General features: G+C 48.2%; 2 protein-coding genes across 7 annotated transcripts in view; both read left to right on the forward strand.

The window, feature by feature from the left end:
• Window positions 1–1086: 1086 nt before the first annotated feature.
• On the forward strand, window positions 1087–9232 carry AMZ2 (archaelysin family metallopeptidase 2). 5 transcript variants are annotated; one of them, XM_033438375.2, is made up of 9 exons: window positions 1099–1124; window positions 1593–1681; window positions 1972–2061; window positions 2603–2885; window positions 3199–3372; window positions 3470–3598; window positions 6100–6263; window positions 7581–7757; window positions 8962–9232. In XM_033438375.2, exons 4-9 carry the CDS (start codon window positions 2603–2605, stop codon window positions 9133–9135), a joined length of 1101 nt encoding a protein of 366 aa, XP_033294266.1. In that variant the 5' UTR covers window positions 1099–1124; window positions 1593–1681; window positions 1972–2061; the 3' UTR covers window positions 9136–9232. The 5 variants fall into 5 exon arrangements, with proteins under 5 accessions (XP_049558471.1, XP_033294266.1, XP_033294269.1 ...); XM_033438378.2 differs by lacking the exon at window positions 8962–9232 and adding an exon at window positions 8624–8677 and having other exon boundaries at window positions 1106–1124; XM_033438376.2 differs by having other exon boundaries at window positions 1109–1124; window positions 8980–9232.
• A 2459-nt stretch (window positions 9233–11691) lies between these two features.
• ARSG (arylsulfatase G) overlaps window positions 11692–16790 on the forward strand; it is a 116653-nt gene continuing 111554 nt past the window's right edge. Inside the window, exon 1 of one of the 2 annotated variants that reach the window (XM_049702501.1) lies at window positions 11692–11839. The gene's annotated coding sequence lies outside the window, so the exon portion shown is untranslated. The other variant, XM_049702498.1, reaches the window with a different exon arrangement.

Consider the following 16790-nt stretch of genomic DNA (forward strand, 5'->3'; position numbering starts at 1 on the left):
AGGGCTTGAACCCGTGTCCCCTGCATTGGCAGGCAGATTCTCAACCACTGCACCACCAGGGAAGCCCACAAATTTTCTTTTTGGACAACTTGGATTATTCTAAACATGAGAACCTCTTCCAGAGATTGCTTTGCAGCAGTAGGACAGGGGCTTAGAATGAAAAACAGGACTTAGGAGTATCTTTGAGTTAAGGCTGGGAGGGCAGGAGTCATGTCTGGGGCTGGCTCAGGGGGAGCTGGGCGTCCCTTTTGGTGAGGTCGTGAATAAGGGTTTGAGGAAACAGGATTACAAAGGGCCAGGTGTTCCCCAGGTTCCTTCCTAGGAAGCCGTCAGGACAGAGGGGCTGGTGAGCGCGGTGCGAACTTGGGGAAGAATGACGGGAGCTGGACAGAAAGGAGCGAGTGGGAGGCGGGGGCTTGTTCAGAGGCCGCCAGTGGCCGCATACCCGCGCCGGGCCGTGAGTCCACCTGCGGCCGCCGCGGACTCGCTTCCGCGCCGGTGGACTCTGTCACGCCGAGGGCTCTGCTCACACCCACGGCCAGCCGAGCACGTGCACGAGCAGCTGACCCCGCGGCGCGGGCGCGGCCGGGGAGCGGCACCCCGGAGAGCGGCGCCCCGGGAGGTCAGGGCGGAAAGGCCGAGCGCGGGGCTGATCTCAGCGCCTCGTGGCCCCTCGTGACCGCGCTTCGCCGAGAACCTGGGGCCACGGCGGCCACTAAGACTCGGGCCCCAAGCCCTCGAGACTGCCTCGCGCAGCCGGGCGGGGCGTGGAGCGCGGAGCGCGGAGCGCAGCGTGGGGCGCGTGGGCGGGGCGTAGTGCGCGGCGTGGGCGGGGCCGCGACAGGGCGTCAAGGGGCGTGGGCGGGGTGCGTGGGCGAGGCGTGGGGCGCGACGGCCAGACGTGGAGCGCGACGGCGGGGCGTGGAGCGCAGCGGGGGCGGGGCATGGTGCGCGGGGCCTTGACAGGGCGTCAGGGGCGGGGCACAACGGTGCGTGCCTGCTACGGTGGGGCGTGGCGTCGCGCGAAGAGGCGGGGCACGGCGTCGGGCACAGGGCACGGCGAAGGGCACGGCGCAGGGCACGGGGCGGGCGGCGTCGACGCCAGGCGGGATGACGGTGATGGGGTGAGGGTGACGGGGTGAGGGTGGCGGGGCCGGGCTGGAGCCTCCGGCCTGGGGCCTCCTGGCCGGGCGGCCGGCTGGTAGAGGATAAGGACGGTCGCGGTCGGTGGGGAGGGAGGAAGATGTGGGAGGAGCAGCCGTGGCGGAAGCGGGGAGGACGGCGGGGGCGGGAGTATCTCGGGAGAGCCAGGCCAGGCTTCCTTGGGTGGAAAAGACGAAGCGACAGTACCCGGGGATCCCCCAGGCCGCCCCCTACCGGGCCGGCTCGCGCTGGCGCGGGGCAGAGCCCAAGGAGCGAGTTGCTATGGACACCCGGCCAGGGTGGCCGTCCGCTTCCGGTCCCGGCGCGCCGGCAGCTCTCGGGCCCCCATCCCCCGAAGTGACCCCCATCCCCCGAAGTGACCCCCATCCCCCGAAGTGACCCCCACGTGGGAGGCCTCCTGACCTTTGACACCGCCTTTTTACCGTTAGGGTGAAGGCACCACGCGCTCCCGCCCAGGCCCAGACATGCCGGTCCTTGTGAGGCAGAAACTTGAGAGGGAGCCGTCCTCTCCCTGAAGGTGGGTAGAACGACAGGACGTTGTCCTGGGGGAGAAGTCGCATTTCGGCCCATTGTGGAGCAGTGAGGACGAGCCTCTGCTCATAGGAGAGCTTTGACAAGACAGAGCTTCGTTTGGGGGATTTCTTCCACACTCTGGAACGTCAGAGTTCAGATGTCCAGCCAGGACAGCCATTCGCTTAAACTTGCCCATCAATTGCCTGTCATTAAACTGGAGGAAATGTAGATAATTAGAAAATATGCTAGTTCCAGACAGTGACGTCCAGTTTTTTCCTTTCCTCCCTCACAAAGCCTCGCGGTGGAACAGCTGTCTGACCCGTTCAAAGGGAAGGATGAAATCTCTGCGCAGGCACGCGATGTGAATGGAAGCGGCGTGTCACTGTGAGTCTGGCTTTTAGTCACCTGGTGTCTTCCTCAGGGTGACACGACCCGGAGACGATGAACTTCAGTGGCTGAGATATATTATTAGCCTGCAGTTAAGTTACAGAAATGGCAAGATTTACATTAGTTCTCTTTCCATTCGGTCGTGAACATCTTTGGGTCACACTGGAAAGGATGAATATTTTTCATGTGGCCCTAATGAGTCAGTTCACAATATTATTACCTAAATGGCAGAAGGAAATGGGAAATCAGGTCACGTCTTATGGTTACCACTAGTTTTTATAATAGGAGGAGGTTCCCTAAGAGATGGAGGAATGAATATCATGGTTGTCTTTTCACTCTTTCAGAGACCCTCCCCAAGAAATTGATTAGAAATGGGCAAAGCAAACAGTAATTTGGAGTGATCACTCCAAGGCATTAGCAATCAATCAGTCATTCCGTGCCAGGGAGAAATAAAAGATGTCTGTGGAGGATGTACATAGATTAGAGTCACCAGTATGGGTGTGCATTTTATATTTGACTACTTGTGTCTTTCTGGTAGATGCAAACAGTACGGCACTCTGAGCGCACACTAAAGACAGCTCTCATCTCAAAGGACCCAGCGCTTGTGTCACAGTATGAGAAGTTAGATGCTGGGGAAAAGCGTCTGATGGACGAAGCCTTCCGGCCAGACAGTGATCTCTTTGGACCCATTACTTTGCATTCGCAGTCAGACTGGATAACCTCCCATCCTGAGGCTCCCCAAGACTTTGAAGAGTTTTTCAGTGATCCTTACAGAAAGACACCTTCTCCACAGAAGCACAGTATTTATATACAGTGCATTGGTATATATTGGATTTGTTTGGTTTTGCAATGGTGCTGTGGCCAGGGATAGTTTGGGGTGTCGATCTCATTTAAGCGGGCAGTTTTTATAATCATTTTTGACATTCATTCCCAAGGTGGAAGTTTTGTAGCCAAACTGCCTTAAAAGAGGATGTTTTGTTTCTTTCTAATTCGTATTCACCTCAGTGAACGATAAAGGTGTATTGAAAATTTACAGTTGGTTTGTGTCTAATCCCAAATTTCTAATTGTAGACTGAGGTAAAGGCTATTTTAATCATCTCATAGTCTGTCTTTAAATTTTCTTCCATGCTATAGGATTGCTAGGAAACACCAGAAGTATCAGTGAAGAATATGTGAAATGGCTCAAGGGCTACTGTGAAGCATTTTTCTATGGCTTGACAGTAAAACTCCTAGAACCAGTTCCTGTCTCTGCAACGAGGTGCTCCTTTAGAATCAATGATAACACGCAGAACCTACAGATTCATGCAGGTGAATTAAACAGCTTTACACTTTGAATTGAGCTATATATGTGTGTGTGTGTGTGTGTGTGTGTGTATATATCACACGCGTGTTTCTTTTTAAATAGGGCAGATCCTGAAGTTCTTAAAAAAGAAGAAACCTGAAGATGCTTTTTGTGTTGTGGGAATAACGATGATCGATCTTTACCCAAGAGACTCCTGGAATTTTGTCTTCGGACAGGCCTCTTTGACAGATGGTATTCCTTTTTGACATTGTTGCTACCTAAGACTTATAGTATCTCTGGCGCGGCACCTGCCGTAAAGGGAAGGGTGCTGCTGATAGACCCCTTTGATCTGGGTTTCTCCACAGGTTGGCCATTCAGCGCCTGTGTGACCTGGAAGCTAATAATACCTATTTCACAGTGCCATTTTGAGATAATTTACATAAGAGTGCTGATCTGTAAAAAGTGTGTACATATGCCTGGCACATATATAGGCATTCAGCACAACAGGTGGTGAATGTAGGTAATTCCGTGGCAAGGTGACTTAAATAAGGATATTTGAATTGTCATTAATGTCAGTGAAAATCTTGCTGATTGTTTTTCAGCTCTTCTAGTAGTCTTCTTGCACAGATGAGGCAGCTGTAGACTGATTTACGAGTGTGCTTCATATCCAGCGTCTCAGGACATTTTGTTATTTTATTTATGGTCAGTTTCAGTCTTTGACTTGAAGTAAAATAACCTTTGACTCATTGCGAGCCCTGCTTGATAACCCTGGGGGTGGGGAAGGACCCAGAAGCAGATCGTACTTTTGCCTATTTTGGTTTTCTTTTTGCCTTCTCCCCACCCTCTGCTTTTGCTTTTATTTTTCTCCCCTTTTCCCCCAGGATCTAAAACAGGTTTCAAGGGGAAAAGTCCAGTAAACTGAGGGGCATGATAGTGCATTAGCGTTCTAGGTATGGGGAGCAAGTACCAGGGCCCGTACGAGTACAGAGGTTATAGACTGGCTGTCACATCAGCCCCGGGGTTTGTTGGGGTGGGAGCTCTCGCTAACAAACGTTTCTTCCTATTAGAGACACACCTCTTCTCCCAGTTCATTAGGGGTGGGGGCCTAGGGTGCTGTGGGGCCTCCTCTTCCCACCCACACCTTCATCCTCTCCCACCCCTTCATCCTCACTCTCCATTTACATTCTTACAGCGCCAGCCCCCCCCCGCCCCCATGACCTCACTAACTAACCCACTCTCTCAGAGACCTGGGTCACTGCTGTCCCCCTGAGCTTTTGTACGAGCTTTCTATCAGAAATAAATTTGTATGAGCTAAATCTTTATTTCCCCTTTTATTATTAACCTGATAGAGATAGAACCATTAAAAAAATTTTAAACAATGTATTTATCTAGATATTGTTAACTAATCTATCTTATGCATTTGAGGAGGTCAGGAAGCACTCCCCCCAAATGTTTCTATTTCTTTTTTTTTTCTCAGTAAGTTTCTTAAATATTGTGTGATGTAAGAGAAGATGTAGTAGGAGAGCAGGGTTGATCTGCTGTGCAGTGAGACAGTATCCTACTACAAGTGACTTCATTCTCTCCAAGTTTATAAAGATTGGTATTTTAAAATTGAGAAATTTTTAATTACCAAAGGAAGTAATCTGTTGGTAGGATTATTAGAAGAAAAAAATGTTCTTGCTGAAGGTATTATAGTGAAATATACCCACACTTGTTTGGTCAGAGGAGGTCACTTGTGATGTGAGTAGGTTTAGTTTTTTCTTAATTTCCAGAATGCTCTCTTCCCCTAAATCTCAAATACCAAGGTGGAGTGAGGTGCAGTCTTCTTGAATCAAATTAGGTTGGACAAACTTACTACGAATTCACTTCCTTAACACAAATGTTCCTTACTACTTCCGAAGAGCAGCTGAAAGAGGCATACATGCAAGCAACACCGTGAACAAGTGGAATCGTAGAGCAGTCAGTCCCCTGTAGAACGAGTGGCGCGTCAGTCTGTTCTCTGTGCAGAGATGGTTGAAACTAGCCTAGATGTCACAGGAAGTCAGTTACAGGGGTTTGCTCTGCTCACCGGCACAGCTGCAGAGAGAGTTGTGCTGGGTTTACAGGGGGGAGGACAGGAGAGGTTCTTCTCTCTGAAGGCAGGGTCCAAACATGGTCACCAAGGCAGTGGGGCAGTGGCCGGATGTCTTCCTGTATAGCAGGGCACGAGGGCAGGACGGGACCCTCAGTGACATGCACGGCACCGAGACCTGTTTACCGGGATCTTCCAGAGTGAGGTCATGAGCCTGCGGTTCATTCACTCTGTCGCTCCTTTTGGAGTACTTTATTTGGGCTATTTAAGAAAATGACTTCTTTTTTTATTCTTATTTTGCCACTTGGCTTGTGGGATCTTAGTTCCCCAACTAGGAATTGAACCCGGGCCCAAGGCAGTGAAAGCGCAGAGTCCTAACCACTGTACCGCCAGGGAATTCCCCCCAAAATGACTTCTTTTGTGGGGGAAACAACTTTGTGGAACTTAAAATTTCTCAAGAATTTGACGTCAAGATCATTAAGTTTTACAGAGCAGAGCAGGTTGGTTAGCAGAAGATTCTGATCGGGAAATCGGGGCAGAAGTCTCCTTTGTCCGGGCGAACCTTAGCCACGCTTGCTGGGGCTGCGGGCGCTCCACAGCCAGGTGCCCAGGCGGGCTCTTTTTCAGTCTTTTCTTCAGGAATCTTCCTCTTACTCCATCGTTGCTTGTCTTCTTTTCCTAGGTGTGGGGATATTCAGCTTTGCCAGGTACGGCAGTGATTTTTACAGCTCCCACTACGAAGGCAAACTGAAGAAGCTGCAGAAGAAGTCTTCAAGTGACTACTCGGTTTTTGATAATTATTACGTTCCTGAAGTGACTAGTGTTTTGCTGCTTCGGTCCTGTAAGGTGAGCTGTTCGGACAATCCACCAGGAGTGTTTTTTTAAGAGATCTTGATCCCCTGCCTTTGTATATTGACAGTCCTTAAGGTAGTTTTATAAATGACTTTGTGTCATCTGTATACTTTTGGTGGATACTGCTTGACTGAAGTTAGCAATAAAACCAGAATGTAAATGGTACCTTCGTACTGAAATGTACAGTACCTGTGACGGTTTTTTGTCCTGTTAGTGACACGCGGCCTTGGCTGTACCCGTCTCCTGACCATTAGCTTAATTCCAGAATTCTGGGCAGGTAGGGACGCCGTGCTCGTCAAGTCGGGCTAACTCCCGGGGGCCTGTGGGACCCCTGCGCTCTAGCTCCTGGCGGGGAATGGGCCTTCCCCTTGGGCTCCGGGCTGCCTACTGCAGCTGCTGGTTCTGCTGCTGGTTCCTCGTGTCTCCCCCTGCCCTGCTCTGTGGAAAGCCTGTCTCCTCGTTTCCCCCTTTCTTCATAGCCAGACGGGCTTTTCTGCTTTCACCACTGCTGTGTGTCGGGGGTAGAGAACGACACCTGATGGAATGACGGGTTCAGAGTACAGCCGACCGTTAAGCGACATGGCTTTAAACTGCAAGGGTCCCCTTACGTGCGGTGTTCCTCACTGGTGCCATAGGTACTGCCCTACCGCAAGGGCCCGCGGAACTGCGGATGCAGAGGGCTGACTGTAAAGCCAGAGCAGGTTCTTGACTGCAGGGGGGTCGGTGCCCCACCCCCCCTCGTTCAAGGGTCAGCTGTACGTTCCCTGCATTAATCTGCTTGTTAACATGCAGTTCAAGCTGCTCCCCTGCTACCTACCAGCTGGGCATCTCTGGGGGAAGGGCCTCAGAATCTACATGTTAGCAAGCATCCCACTGGCCCAGAGCAGTGGTCTCAACCAGGGGTGGTTTTGCCACCCAGGGAATATTTGGCCGTGTCTGGAGACATTTCTGGTTGTCACAGCGGGGGAGGAGATGCTACTGGCGTCTGGTGGGTGGAGGCCCGGGCTGCTCAACACCCTGCAGTGCACAAGACACCCCACCCCGACCCCGTCAAGGAATGATCCTGTCCAACATGTGAGTGGTGTCGAGGTGGAGAAACCCTGGGCAGGGGAGTACTGAAGCCCAGAGAGGAAGGCAATAAGACATTCAGGGAAATGAGGGACTAAGTCTTGGGGCAGATTGAGGTTTTGGTGGTGATGGTAAGGGAGCTCATTCCTGTGAATTGGTTTCTTGGAAGAGCATGCAAAGAAGGGGGTGTACCTTGTTGCTGATGACCGTGCTGCTGTAAGCCTCCACGTGAATGTCTTGCAGACTTTAACCCATGAGATTGGACATATCTTTGGACTTCGGCACTGCCAGTGGCTCGCATGCCTGATGCAAGGCTCCAACCACTTGGAAGAAGCTGACCAGCGTCCCCTCGACCTTTGCCCCATCTGTTTACGCAAGTTGCAGAGTGCTGTCGGCTTCCACCTTAAAGACAGATACAAAGTAAGTGGGGGAAGCCATAAAGGGGGAAGTGGTTATTTAAGTAGCAAACTACCATTTTCTATTAGGCCCTTCTCTGGAGGTGATTTATCAGAGGAAATTAGTGCAAAGGTAAGCAGGAAGCTGTGGTTTTAAAAAAAGTGCAAAGAAATATCTTCCTTAAAAACTTTGACTTGCCTTACACTTAGAATTCAATGAGAAATGGTGGAAGAGGTTTCTGTGTCTCCCGTTCATTTAGGGCCAGAGAGCTTGACTGCAGAGCAGAATAAATATTGATAAGTGAGGGAAAGTTCATGTTTAAAAACTCTATGAAGGGACTTGCCTGGTAGTGCAGTGGTTAAGAATCCGCCTGCCAGTGCAGGGGACACGGGTTCCAGCCCCGGCCCGGGAAGATCCCACATGCCACGGAGCAACTAAGCCTGTGCACCACAACTACTGAGCCTGCGCTCTAGAGCCCGCGAGCCACAACTACTGAAGCCCGCGCACCTAGAGCCCATGCTCCACAACAAGGGAAGCCACCGTGATGAGAAGCCCATGCACCACAATGAAGAGTAGCCCCCGCTCGCAGCAACTAGAGAAAGCCTGCGCACAGCAATGAAGACCCAACACAGCCAAAAATAAATAAATAATAATAAATTTACATTAAAACCCCCCCAAAACTATGAATATGTGGAAGCGATTTATCTTTCCACACATGGGACAAGGGTATGATATTCATTAGGAGGAAGGCATGATTTTAAGAAGGAGGGAAAGTATCTAATCTCGATGTGCAAGTGAATGTGTGTCCACAAACATAGCGACTGCAATCCCTGTCTACACGTGTGTCTTCACATATGTATATCTGGCATGCCTATGTGTACACTTAACAGGTGTATACGTATCCCCGTGAAATTGCAACCACGATATAATAATGCCTGTGGAACACCTAGCAAGTTGAGGAAAGAAAGTAATTATCCTCCCACCTTCAAAAAACTGTGAGGACTCAGTGTAATTCTTCTCTTCTGCGCATCCTCATGACTGTCCTGTGTGCTCACAGCTGGCGTGTTTCTGGTGCATGCCCTTTGACAAGCATGGTCTCACCTTCGTGACCATCTTTATCAAATGGAACAGCTCTGTGGGGTAGCATAAGTCACCGATGTTGATAACTTGATTTGGAAGCTAATGTTTTTCTCTTGCCTAAGTCTGTTTTGCTGGGATTTGTTAAAAGGTGAATCTGTTTTTCAAGGCGCTGGTGAGGTGGGTTGATGCTGAGTCCACTGACACACCTACAGTTACTCCAAAACATAGTCGTGAGGATCCTCTGAGTTTGCCAAAACCTGTGGAAGCCTTTAAAGAATGGAAAGAGTGGATAACAAAATGCCTTGCTGTTCTCCAGAAATAAGAACCTTCAAATAGGAGTAATTAAAATAAACACTTGCACATCATGCTTTCATTTGGGTGGAGTACTGTACTGTGTTGGAATAAACTGTTACACTGATTCTGCGCTGTGTCAAAGTAACAGTGGAATTTTTTTTCAAAGCACTGGAACTTGGAACTTCGAACTGGGGCTCATTTACAATGATAACAATTCGAAACGCTTTCTCTTCTGTCTTAGTAGCCTGGTGTGTGGCAGCAAGCACGACATTTCCATTCTTCAGATACATTTATGTCTCCTGAGAGAGCCAGGGCCAGCCGTAACTAGTAACTAACGAGTCCTGTAAACATAGCTCTCCCTGTCCTGAGAAAGGGTTTCCAAGGAACATAATTTCCAGAGGATGATTTCTGGTTCAGTTTTTAGAAAGAGGTGCTCCCCGTCTGCTGACCGGGCCAAGTCACTTTCTCCATTCACACCCCTTCTGCTTTTCTGCAAACTTTTCCACCCTTGGGGGCTGCCTTACCTCTTTTTTTCCTTTGCTGATTGTTAGCTCATCCCTGAAAGAAGCAACAGCTCACTTCAGCTTTTAGCAGCTTAAAACATGTCCTCTTCTCAAGAGTATTTTCCAGTGAAAACGCCAGTGGCGCTTGCAGTGCGCCGTATGCTTGTGGGGACTGCAGTTCTCAGCTCTCAGAGAGCCCTTTGTGAGGGGTCTTGCGATGATTTGTTGTAGTTGTTGCGGAGTGCAAGCTTGTCCCGCTGGCCGGCAGGCAGGCCAGTAAGTCAAGAGGCGAGTTTTGGGGGCAAGGAATAGTGACCTTATTCAGAAAGCCAGCAGACCAAGAAGATGGTAGACTAGTGTCCCAAAGGAGTTAGAATTCAAGCTTTTAAACTAAAAGGGGCGGGGATGTGGTTGGTAGAATTCGGGCTTTTATACTAAAAGGGGCGGGGCCGTGGTCGGTTGTTGCAGACTTCTTGGTGTCAGAATCCTTTGTTCTTGCAGCTGTCCCCTTAGGTCACCATGTTCTGTGAACCTCCAACAAGATAAATGCTATTCTCTTCTGCAGCTTTTCCTCTGTATGTGGATGGAAAAGTGTTACACCCTTCAAGGTCAGAGCCTTGAGAATGGGCTCTTCTGTATATTTCAGGCTCTAGGCAACATTCTTAAATTGTAGCAAAAGTGGCAGAACAGGAAGGTTAAAGTGAAAGACACAGATCCAGTATGGAGTCTGGTTGATTCTTCCCTCTTACATACTGGTCCTTAAGGTTGTGAGTGTTGCACTTTTTCTGTTGCATTGTTTCTTTGAGTGAGAGCGCCGGGTGGGGTTCCCCGTGGGTGTGCCAGGAATGCCCATGACGGCCTGTCCGGCTGGGAACATGGGCTGGATTCCCACCGTGGGGAACAGGGCGAAGACCTCAGACCTGAGAGCCGGAGAGCCTGCCTCAGCTGGATCCAGTCTCCCGGAAATCTGGAAATTAGAGCAAATCACATGACTGCATGCCCAGCAGATTCCCACTTCTCCTTTAATCTTGAGGGTGAAACTAAAGGTAATTTTTTAACTTTGATGCCTAAATCCTTTCAGTTATTATTTATTGCAGTATGATTTAAAGCACATTTTAGAACCGAACCAACGGTTTCTCTTCCATTCACTCTCCTACTCGATTAAACCTCCCTGAGTCATTTAGAAAATGGTGGTTTGCCGTTAAAACTAACTGGAGGGCAGACGCTTGGTCATTCTAATACTGCAGAGAGAACCCAGTGCAGCGTGGACTTTTGTGGATTGTATTACGGGTTGTGTATCTTCCTGGAGTCATGCGCTTTTAACTCTTCTCCATTCCGTCCAGTTTTCTTTCCTTTTCCTACAGGGTAAGCACAGCTTTAGTCGTGTAGGTCAGCGTTAGTTACAAGCCTAAAAGAACTCAGATTTGGCTGTGTGTGTCAGTGGGGGTTACAGTTATTTGGTCAAGATAGAAGCCTGTTTGCACCGCCTTTGCACTGTGAGACCAGGAAAAAGGTCGATTGAAACAAATCATTCACTCTTGTCACAAGCTGGATGAGCAGAAGTTTTAGGTCATGGGCACTTATTCAGAAATCATCACTGAAGTGTGTATAACCAATTATTGCATTGCATTTACTTTTGGAACATTTCTTAGGGTTAAGTTAGATAATTTGTTTCCTGCAACTAAATTTATACACTGTAGGTAAATCTTTGTAGTTTTTAAGAATGATTTTCACTTAGTGACAAACAGAAACCTATGCAGCTTTTGCTCTGCAAGTGCTGAAGGAACAAGGTATTTGGGAGTAAAGAGAGTAGTTTTCCACGGGTGAACACCATTCTAGAAAACAGTGAATCTGGAGCGTTCACGGTGGCGCCCAGGGACTCAGCAGTGTCTCTTGGGGCAAGGGAAGGGTTACGTTTTCAGTTCAGGCCGCAGAGACTAAAGCGGGAGGCCGAGCGCGGCCCCGGCTCCGCAGCAGAGATGCCCACGCCGCGAACGAGCGCGCTCCCATCCTGGTCCCCCGACCTCCCTCCTCCCCCTCTCCCTCCTCCTCCCTCTCCCCCGCAGGAAGCGCCCGGCAGCTTCCGCCCGGGGCTCCCCCGTCCGGACGACCGGACCGCGGGGCGCAGCGGGCCTCCCTTCCGCGGGACCGGACGACCGAGCGCAGCGCAGCCACGTGGGCCGCAGGCGGGGCTGGAGGCCGGCGGGCGAGGGGCGCGGGCGCAGAGCCGTGAGTGCATCCGCGCGGACCCAGCGGTGCCGAGGCCTGTGGAGCCTTAACCTCATTCCTTGTTTCGGCTCCGATGGGTGATCAGAGCGGCTCCGGCCGGTGTAACACGAGCCACTGTGGCAGGGCATGTTTCTAGGAGCCCCGTGAGCGCGTGCAGAGAGAAGCAGGTGAAATTAATGTAATCGTGTAGTCTGCGTGCTCCAGTACGTCCAGAATATTACCAACGGGAGATGGGTATAAGACTGACATATTTTACGTTCCTTGCGTGTGTGTATATGTGTGTGTGTCTGGGAATAACTAAGACCTAGTCTCCCGGCAGGTTGGATGTTTATAATACGGTATTGTTGTCTGTGTCGTCCCAGTACTGTGCACTCATCTCCAGGATTTATTTATCTACTGATTGAGAATTTGGATCCTTAAACCTTCGCTCCTGTTCGCCCTCCCCCAACCCCTGATAACTACCATTCTCTCCCTGTTTGTATCAGTTCTGCTCTGGTAAAGCCCACGTGTGTGTGATGGCATACAGCATCAGTCTTTCTTTGCTTATCTCACTTCACATTATTTTCACCTACTAAGTCTTCAAATTCCGCGTGTATTTTACTGGGGCAGCGCCTCTCAGTTCCCATTGGCCGCATTTCAAGTGGCCAGCAGGTCCCACGGGTCCTGGCTGCTGTATTGGACGGGGCGGAGCTCAGTTCGGACCGATTTCTAGTCCGCATGCAAAGATGTCCCTGTGAAGCTGAAGTAACAAGGGAGTGAGGCTTTGAAAGGGAAAGGTCACGGGGTCTCCGGACAGTGTGTACAGAGAGGGTTCACATTCAGGCTGAAAGTGGGGAGCACTGGAAGGGTCTCTGGGTTCCCTGTAGATTTGCCTTGGGACTTGCGGGTTTTCCCGGTGGCGGATGGAGTTTTACTGTCTCCTCCCATTGCGAAGGGCCTGGTGCGTCCTTTCCACTTTTGGAAAGCAGAGTTGGGAAGTGTTAATGTGCAAACAAGCCCGCAGTAGCGAAGTAAACTCTTGTGTAGTTAGTTACACCAATGGCAAAGGTGGGACCAGATCTCCCCAATTTCAGGTTCTGCTTTGTTGTCACTGTGCTGTATGACCTCATAAGGAGTAAAATACCACAAGCCAGACACCTAACCAGTTTTTTTTCACATTGTTTAGAGAAGAGCTTATAAGATTAAACTTTCTTTCAACCTCTTTTCTATTCAAGTTGGGCCATCTGGGGTTGCTCAAAGTCAGAGAAATCACAGTGCTTTGCTTGAGCACCAAAAAAAAAAAAGAAGCTCAATATATAGAAAAGCACTTGCTACCAGTTGAGCCACTGGGGGGAAAAAAAAAAAGCATTGTGAGGGAATTCCCTGGCGGTCCAGTGGTTAGGACTGTGCTTTTGCCGCCAAGGGCCTGGGGTCAGGGAACTAAGATCCCACAAGCTGTGTGCGGTCCGTTGCGGGTGACGGGGGAGGCATCATGAAAAAAAAGTCTGCTGGAAAATAGGTTAAGTCAAAACAAATTCTACACCAGCAGTGTGTGTTCAAACTCACAGCATTCCGTTCGCATTCAGGCTCCCTGTATCTGCAGGAGGATTGGTTCCAGGACCTGCCCCCTGCCCCCAATACCAAAATCTGTGGATGCTCAAGTCGCTGATATAAAATGGTGTAGTATTTGTATATTACCTATGCACATCCTCCAGTATACCTTAAAGCATCCCTAGTTCACTTATAATACCTGATACAATATAAAGAGTTGTAAATACAATGTAAATGCTATTTAAATAGTTGCCAGGCATGTGGGAAATTCAAGTTTTGCTTTTTGGAACTTTCTGGAAGCCTTTTTTCCCAAATGTTTTCAATCCTCAGTTGGGTGGCTCCTCAGATGTGGAACCAGCAGATACTGAAGACTGACGTACCTACCCTAGTGGTGATTTCTTCCCACTGTTTGTTTAGTCTCCAATGGATTTATGTTTTCTTCCTCAGAGCTGACCTGCCCATATAGGACCTTACTGCCCTTTGACACCCATCTCAGATGTTGGACCAGCAGGGTTTTTTTGAACAAATTAATTTATTTAGTTTAATTTATTTTTGGCTGCGTTGGGTCTTCATTGCTGTGCGGGGCTTTCTCCACTTGTGGTGAGAGGGGGCTACTCTTTGTTGTGGTGCGCCGGCTTCTCATTGCGGTGGCTTCTCTTGTTATGGAGCACGGGCTCTAGGTGCGCGGGCTTCAGTAGCTGTGGCATGTGGGCTCAGTAGTTGTGGCACACGGGCTTAGTTGCTCTGTGGCATGTGGGATCTTCCCGGACCAGGGCTCGAACCTGTGTCCCCTGCATTGGCAGGCGGATCCTTAACCACTGAGCCACCAGGGAAGTCCCTGGACCAGCAGGGCTTTTTTTTTATTTTTTTAACATTTTTATTGGAGTATAATTGCTTTACAGTGGTGTGTGTCTGCTATTTAACAAAATGAATCAGCTATACATATACATATATCCCCGTATCTCCTCCCTGTTGTGTCTCCCTCCCACCCTCCCTATCCCACCCTTCTAGGTGGTCACAAAGCACTGAGCTGATCTCCCTGTGCTATGCGGCTGCTTCCCACTAGCTATCTGTTTTACATTTGGTAGTGTATATATGTCTGTGCCACTCTCTCACTTCGTCCCAGCTTACCCTTCCCCCTCCCTGTGTCCTCAAGTCCATTCTCTACATCTGCGTCATTATTCCTGTCCTGCCCCTAGGTTCTTCATAACCTTTTTTTTTTTTTTAGATTCCATATATATGTGTTAGCATGTGGTATTTGTTTTTCTCTTTCTGACTTAATTCACTCTGTATGACAGACTCCAGGTCTATCCACCTCGCTACAAATAACTAAATTTCATTTCTTTCTATGGCTGAGTAATATTCCATTGTATATACGTGCCACATCTTCTTTATCCATTCATCTGTCGGTGGACATTTAGGTTGCTTCCATGACCTGGCTATTGTTAATAGTGCTGCAGTGAACACTGGGGTGCATGTGTCTTTTTGAATTATGGTTTTCTCAGGGTATACGCCCAGTAGTGGGATTGCTGGGTCATATGGTAGTTCTATTTTTAGTTTTTAAAGGAACCTCCGTACTGTTCTCCATAGTGGCTGTATCAATTACATTCCTACCAACAGTGCAAGAGGGTTCCCTTTTCTCCACACCCTCTCCAGCATTTGTTGTTTGTAGATTTTCTGATGATGCCCATTCTAACTGGTGTGAGGTGATACCTCATTGTAGTTTTGATTTGCATTTCTCTAATAATTAGTGATGTTGAGCAGCTCTTCATGTGTTTGTTGGCAATCTGTATGTCTTCTTTGGAGAAATGTCTATTTAGGTCTTCTGCCCATTTTTGCACTGGGTTGTTTGTTTTTTTAATATTGAGCTGCATGAGCTATTTATATATTTTGGAGATTAATCCTTTGTCCGATGATTCATTTGCAAATATTTTCTCCCATTCTGAGAGTTGTCTTTCCGTCTTGTTTATGGTTTCCTTTGATGTGCAAAAGCTTTTAAGTTTCATTAGGTCCCATTTGTTTATTTTTGGTTTTATTTCCATTACTCTAGGAGGTGGATCAAAAAAGATCTTGCTGTGATTTATGTCAGAGAGTGTTCTTCCTATGTTTTCCTCTAAGAGTTTTATAGTGTCCAGTCTTACATTTAGGTCTCTAATCCATTTTGAGTTTATTTTTGTGTATGGTGTTAGGGAGTGTTCTAATTTCATTCTTTTACATGTAGCTGTCCAGTTTTCCCATCATCACTTATTGAAGAGACTGTCTTTTCTCCATTGTGTATCCTTGCCTCCTTTGTCATAGATTAGTTGAGTATAGGTGTGTAGGTTTATCTCTGGGCTTTCTATCCTGTTGCATTGATCTATATTTCTGTTTTTGTGCCAGTACCATATTGTCTTGATTACTGTAGCTTTGCAGTATAGTCTGAAGTCAGGGAGTCTGATTCCTCCAGCTCCGTTTTTTTCCCTCAAGACTGCTTTGGCTATTCGGGGTCTTTTGTGTCTCCATACAAATTTCAAGATATTTTGTTCTAGTTCTGTAAAAAATGCCATTGGTAATTTGATTGGGATTGGGATAGGTAATTTGATTGGGATAGGGATTGCATTGAATCTGTAGATTGCTTTGTGTAGTAGAGTCATTTTCACAGTATTGATTCTTCCAATCCAAGAACATGATATATCTCTCCATCTGTTTGTATCATCTTTACTTTCCTTCATCAGTGTCTTATAGTTTTCTGCATACAGGTGTTTTGTCTCCCTAGGTAGGTTTATTCCTAGGTATTTTATTCTTTTTGTTGCAATGGTAAGTGGGAGTGTTTCCTTAATTTTTCTTTCAGATTTTTCATCATTAGTGTATAGGAATGCAAGAGATTTCTGTGCATTAATTTTGTATCCTGCAACTTTAGCAAATTCATTGATTAGCTCTAGTAGTTTTCTGGTGGCATCTTCAGGATTCTCTATGTATAGTATCATGTCATCTGCAAACAGTGACAGTTTTACTTCTTCTTTTCCAGTTTGTATTCCTTTTATTTCTTTTTTTTCTCTGATTGCCGTGGCTAGGACTTCCAAAACTATGTTGAATAATAGTGGTGAGAGTGGACATCCTTGTCTTGTTTCTGATCTTAGAGGAAATGCTTTCAGTTTTTCACCATTGAGAATGATGTTTGCTCTGGGTTTGTCGTATATGGCCTTTATCATGTTGAAGTAGGTTCCCTCTATGCACACTTTCTGGAGAGTTTTTATCATAAATGGGTGTTAAATTTTGTCAGAAGCTTTTTTTTTTTTTTTTTTTGCGGTATGCAGGCCTCTCACTGTTGTGGCCTCTCACAGGCTCTGGACATGCAGGCTCAGCGGCCATGGCTCACGGGCCCAGCTGCTCCGTGGCATGTGGGATCTTCCTGGACCGGGGCACGAACCCATGTCCCCTG

This window comes from Orcinus orca, chromosome 19 (assembly GCF_937001465.1).
Source record: "Orcinus orca chromosome 19, mOrcOrc1.1, whole genome shotgun sequence".
NCBI lineage: Eukaryota > Metazoa > Chordata > Mammalia > Artiodactyla > Delphinidae > Orcinus > Orcinus orca.

What these genes read in the sequence shown, in the direction of transcription:
- AMZ2 (XM_033438375.2), top strand. Translation starts at nt 2,603, where the DNA reads ATGCAAACAGTACGGCACTCTGAGCGCACACTAAAGACAGCTCTCATC. An exon ending in TATTTATATACAGTGCATTG is followed by an intron (nt 2,886 to 3,198) that starts GTATATATTGGA and finishes TCCATGCTATAG; the next exon opens with GATTGCTAGGAAACACCAGA. An exon ending in GAACCTACAGATTCATGCAG is followed by an intron (nt 3,373 to 3,469) that starts GTGAATTAAACA and finishes CTTTTTAAATAG; the next exon opens with GGCAGATCCTGAAGTTCTTA.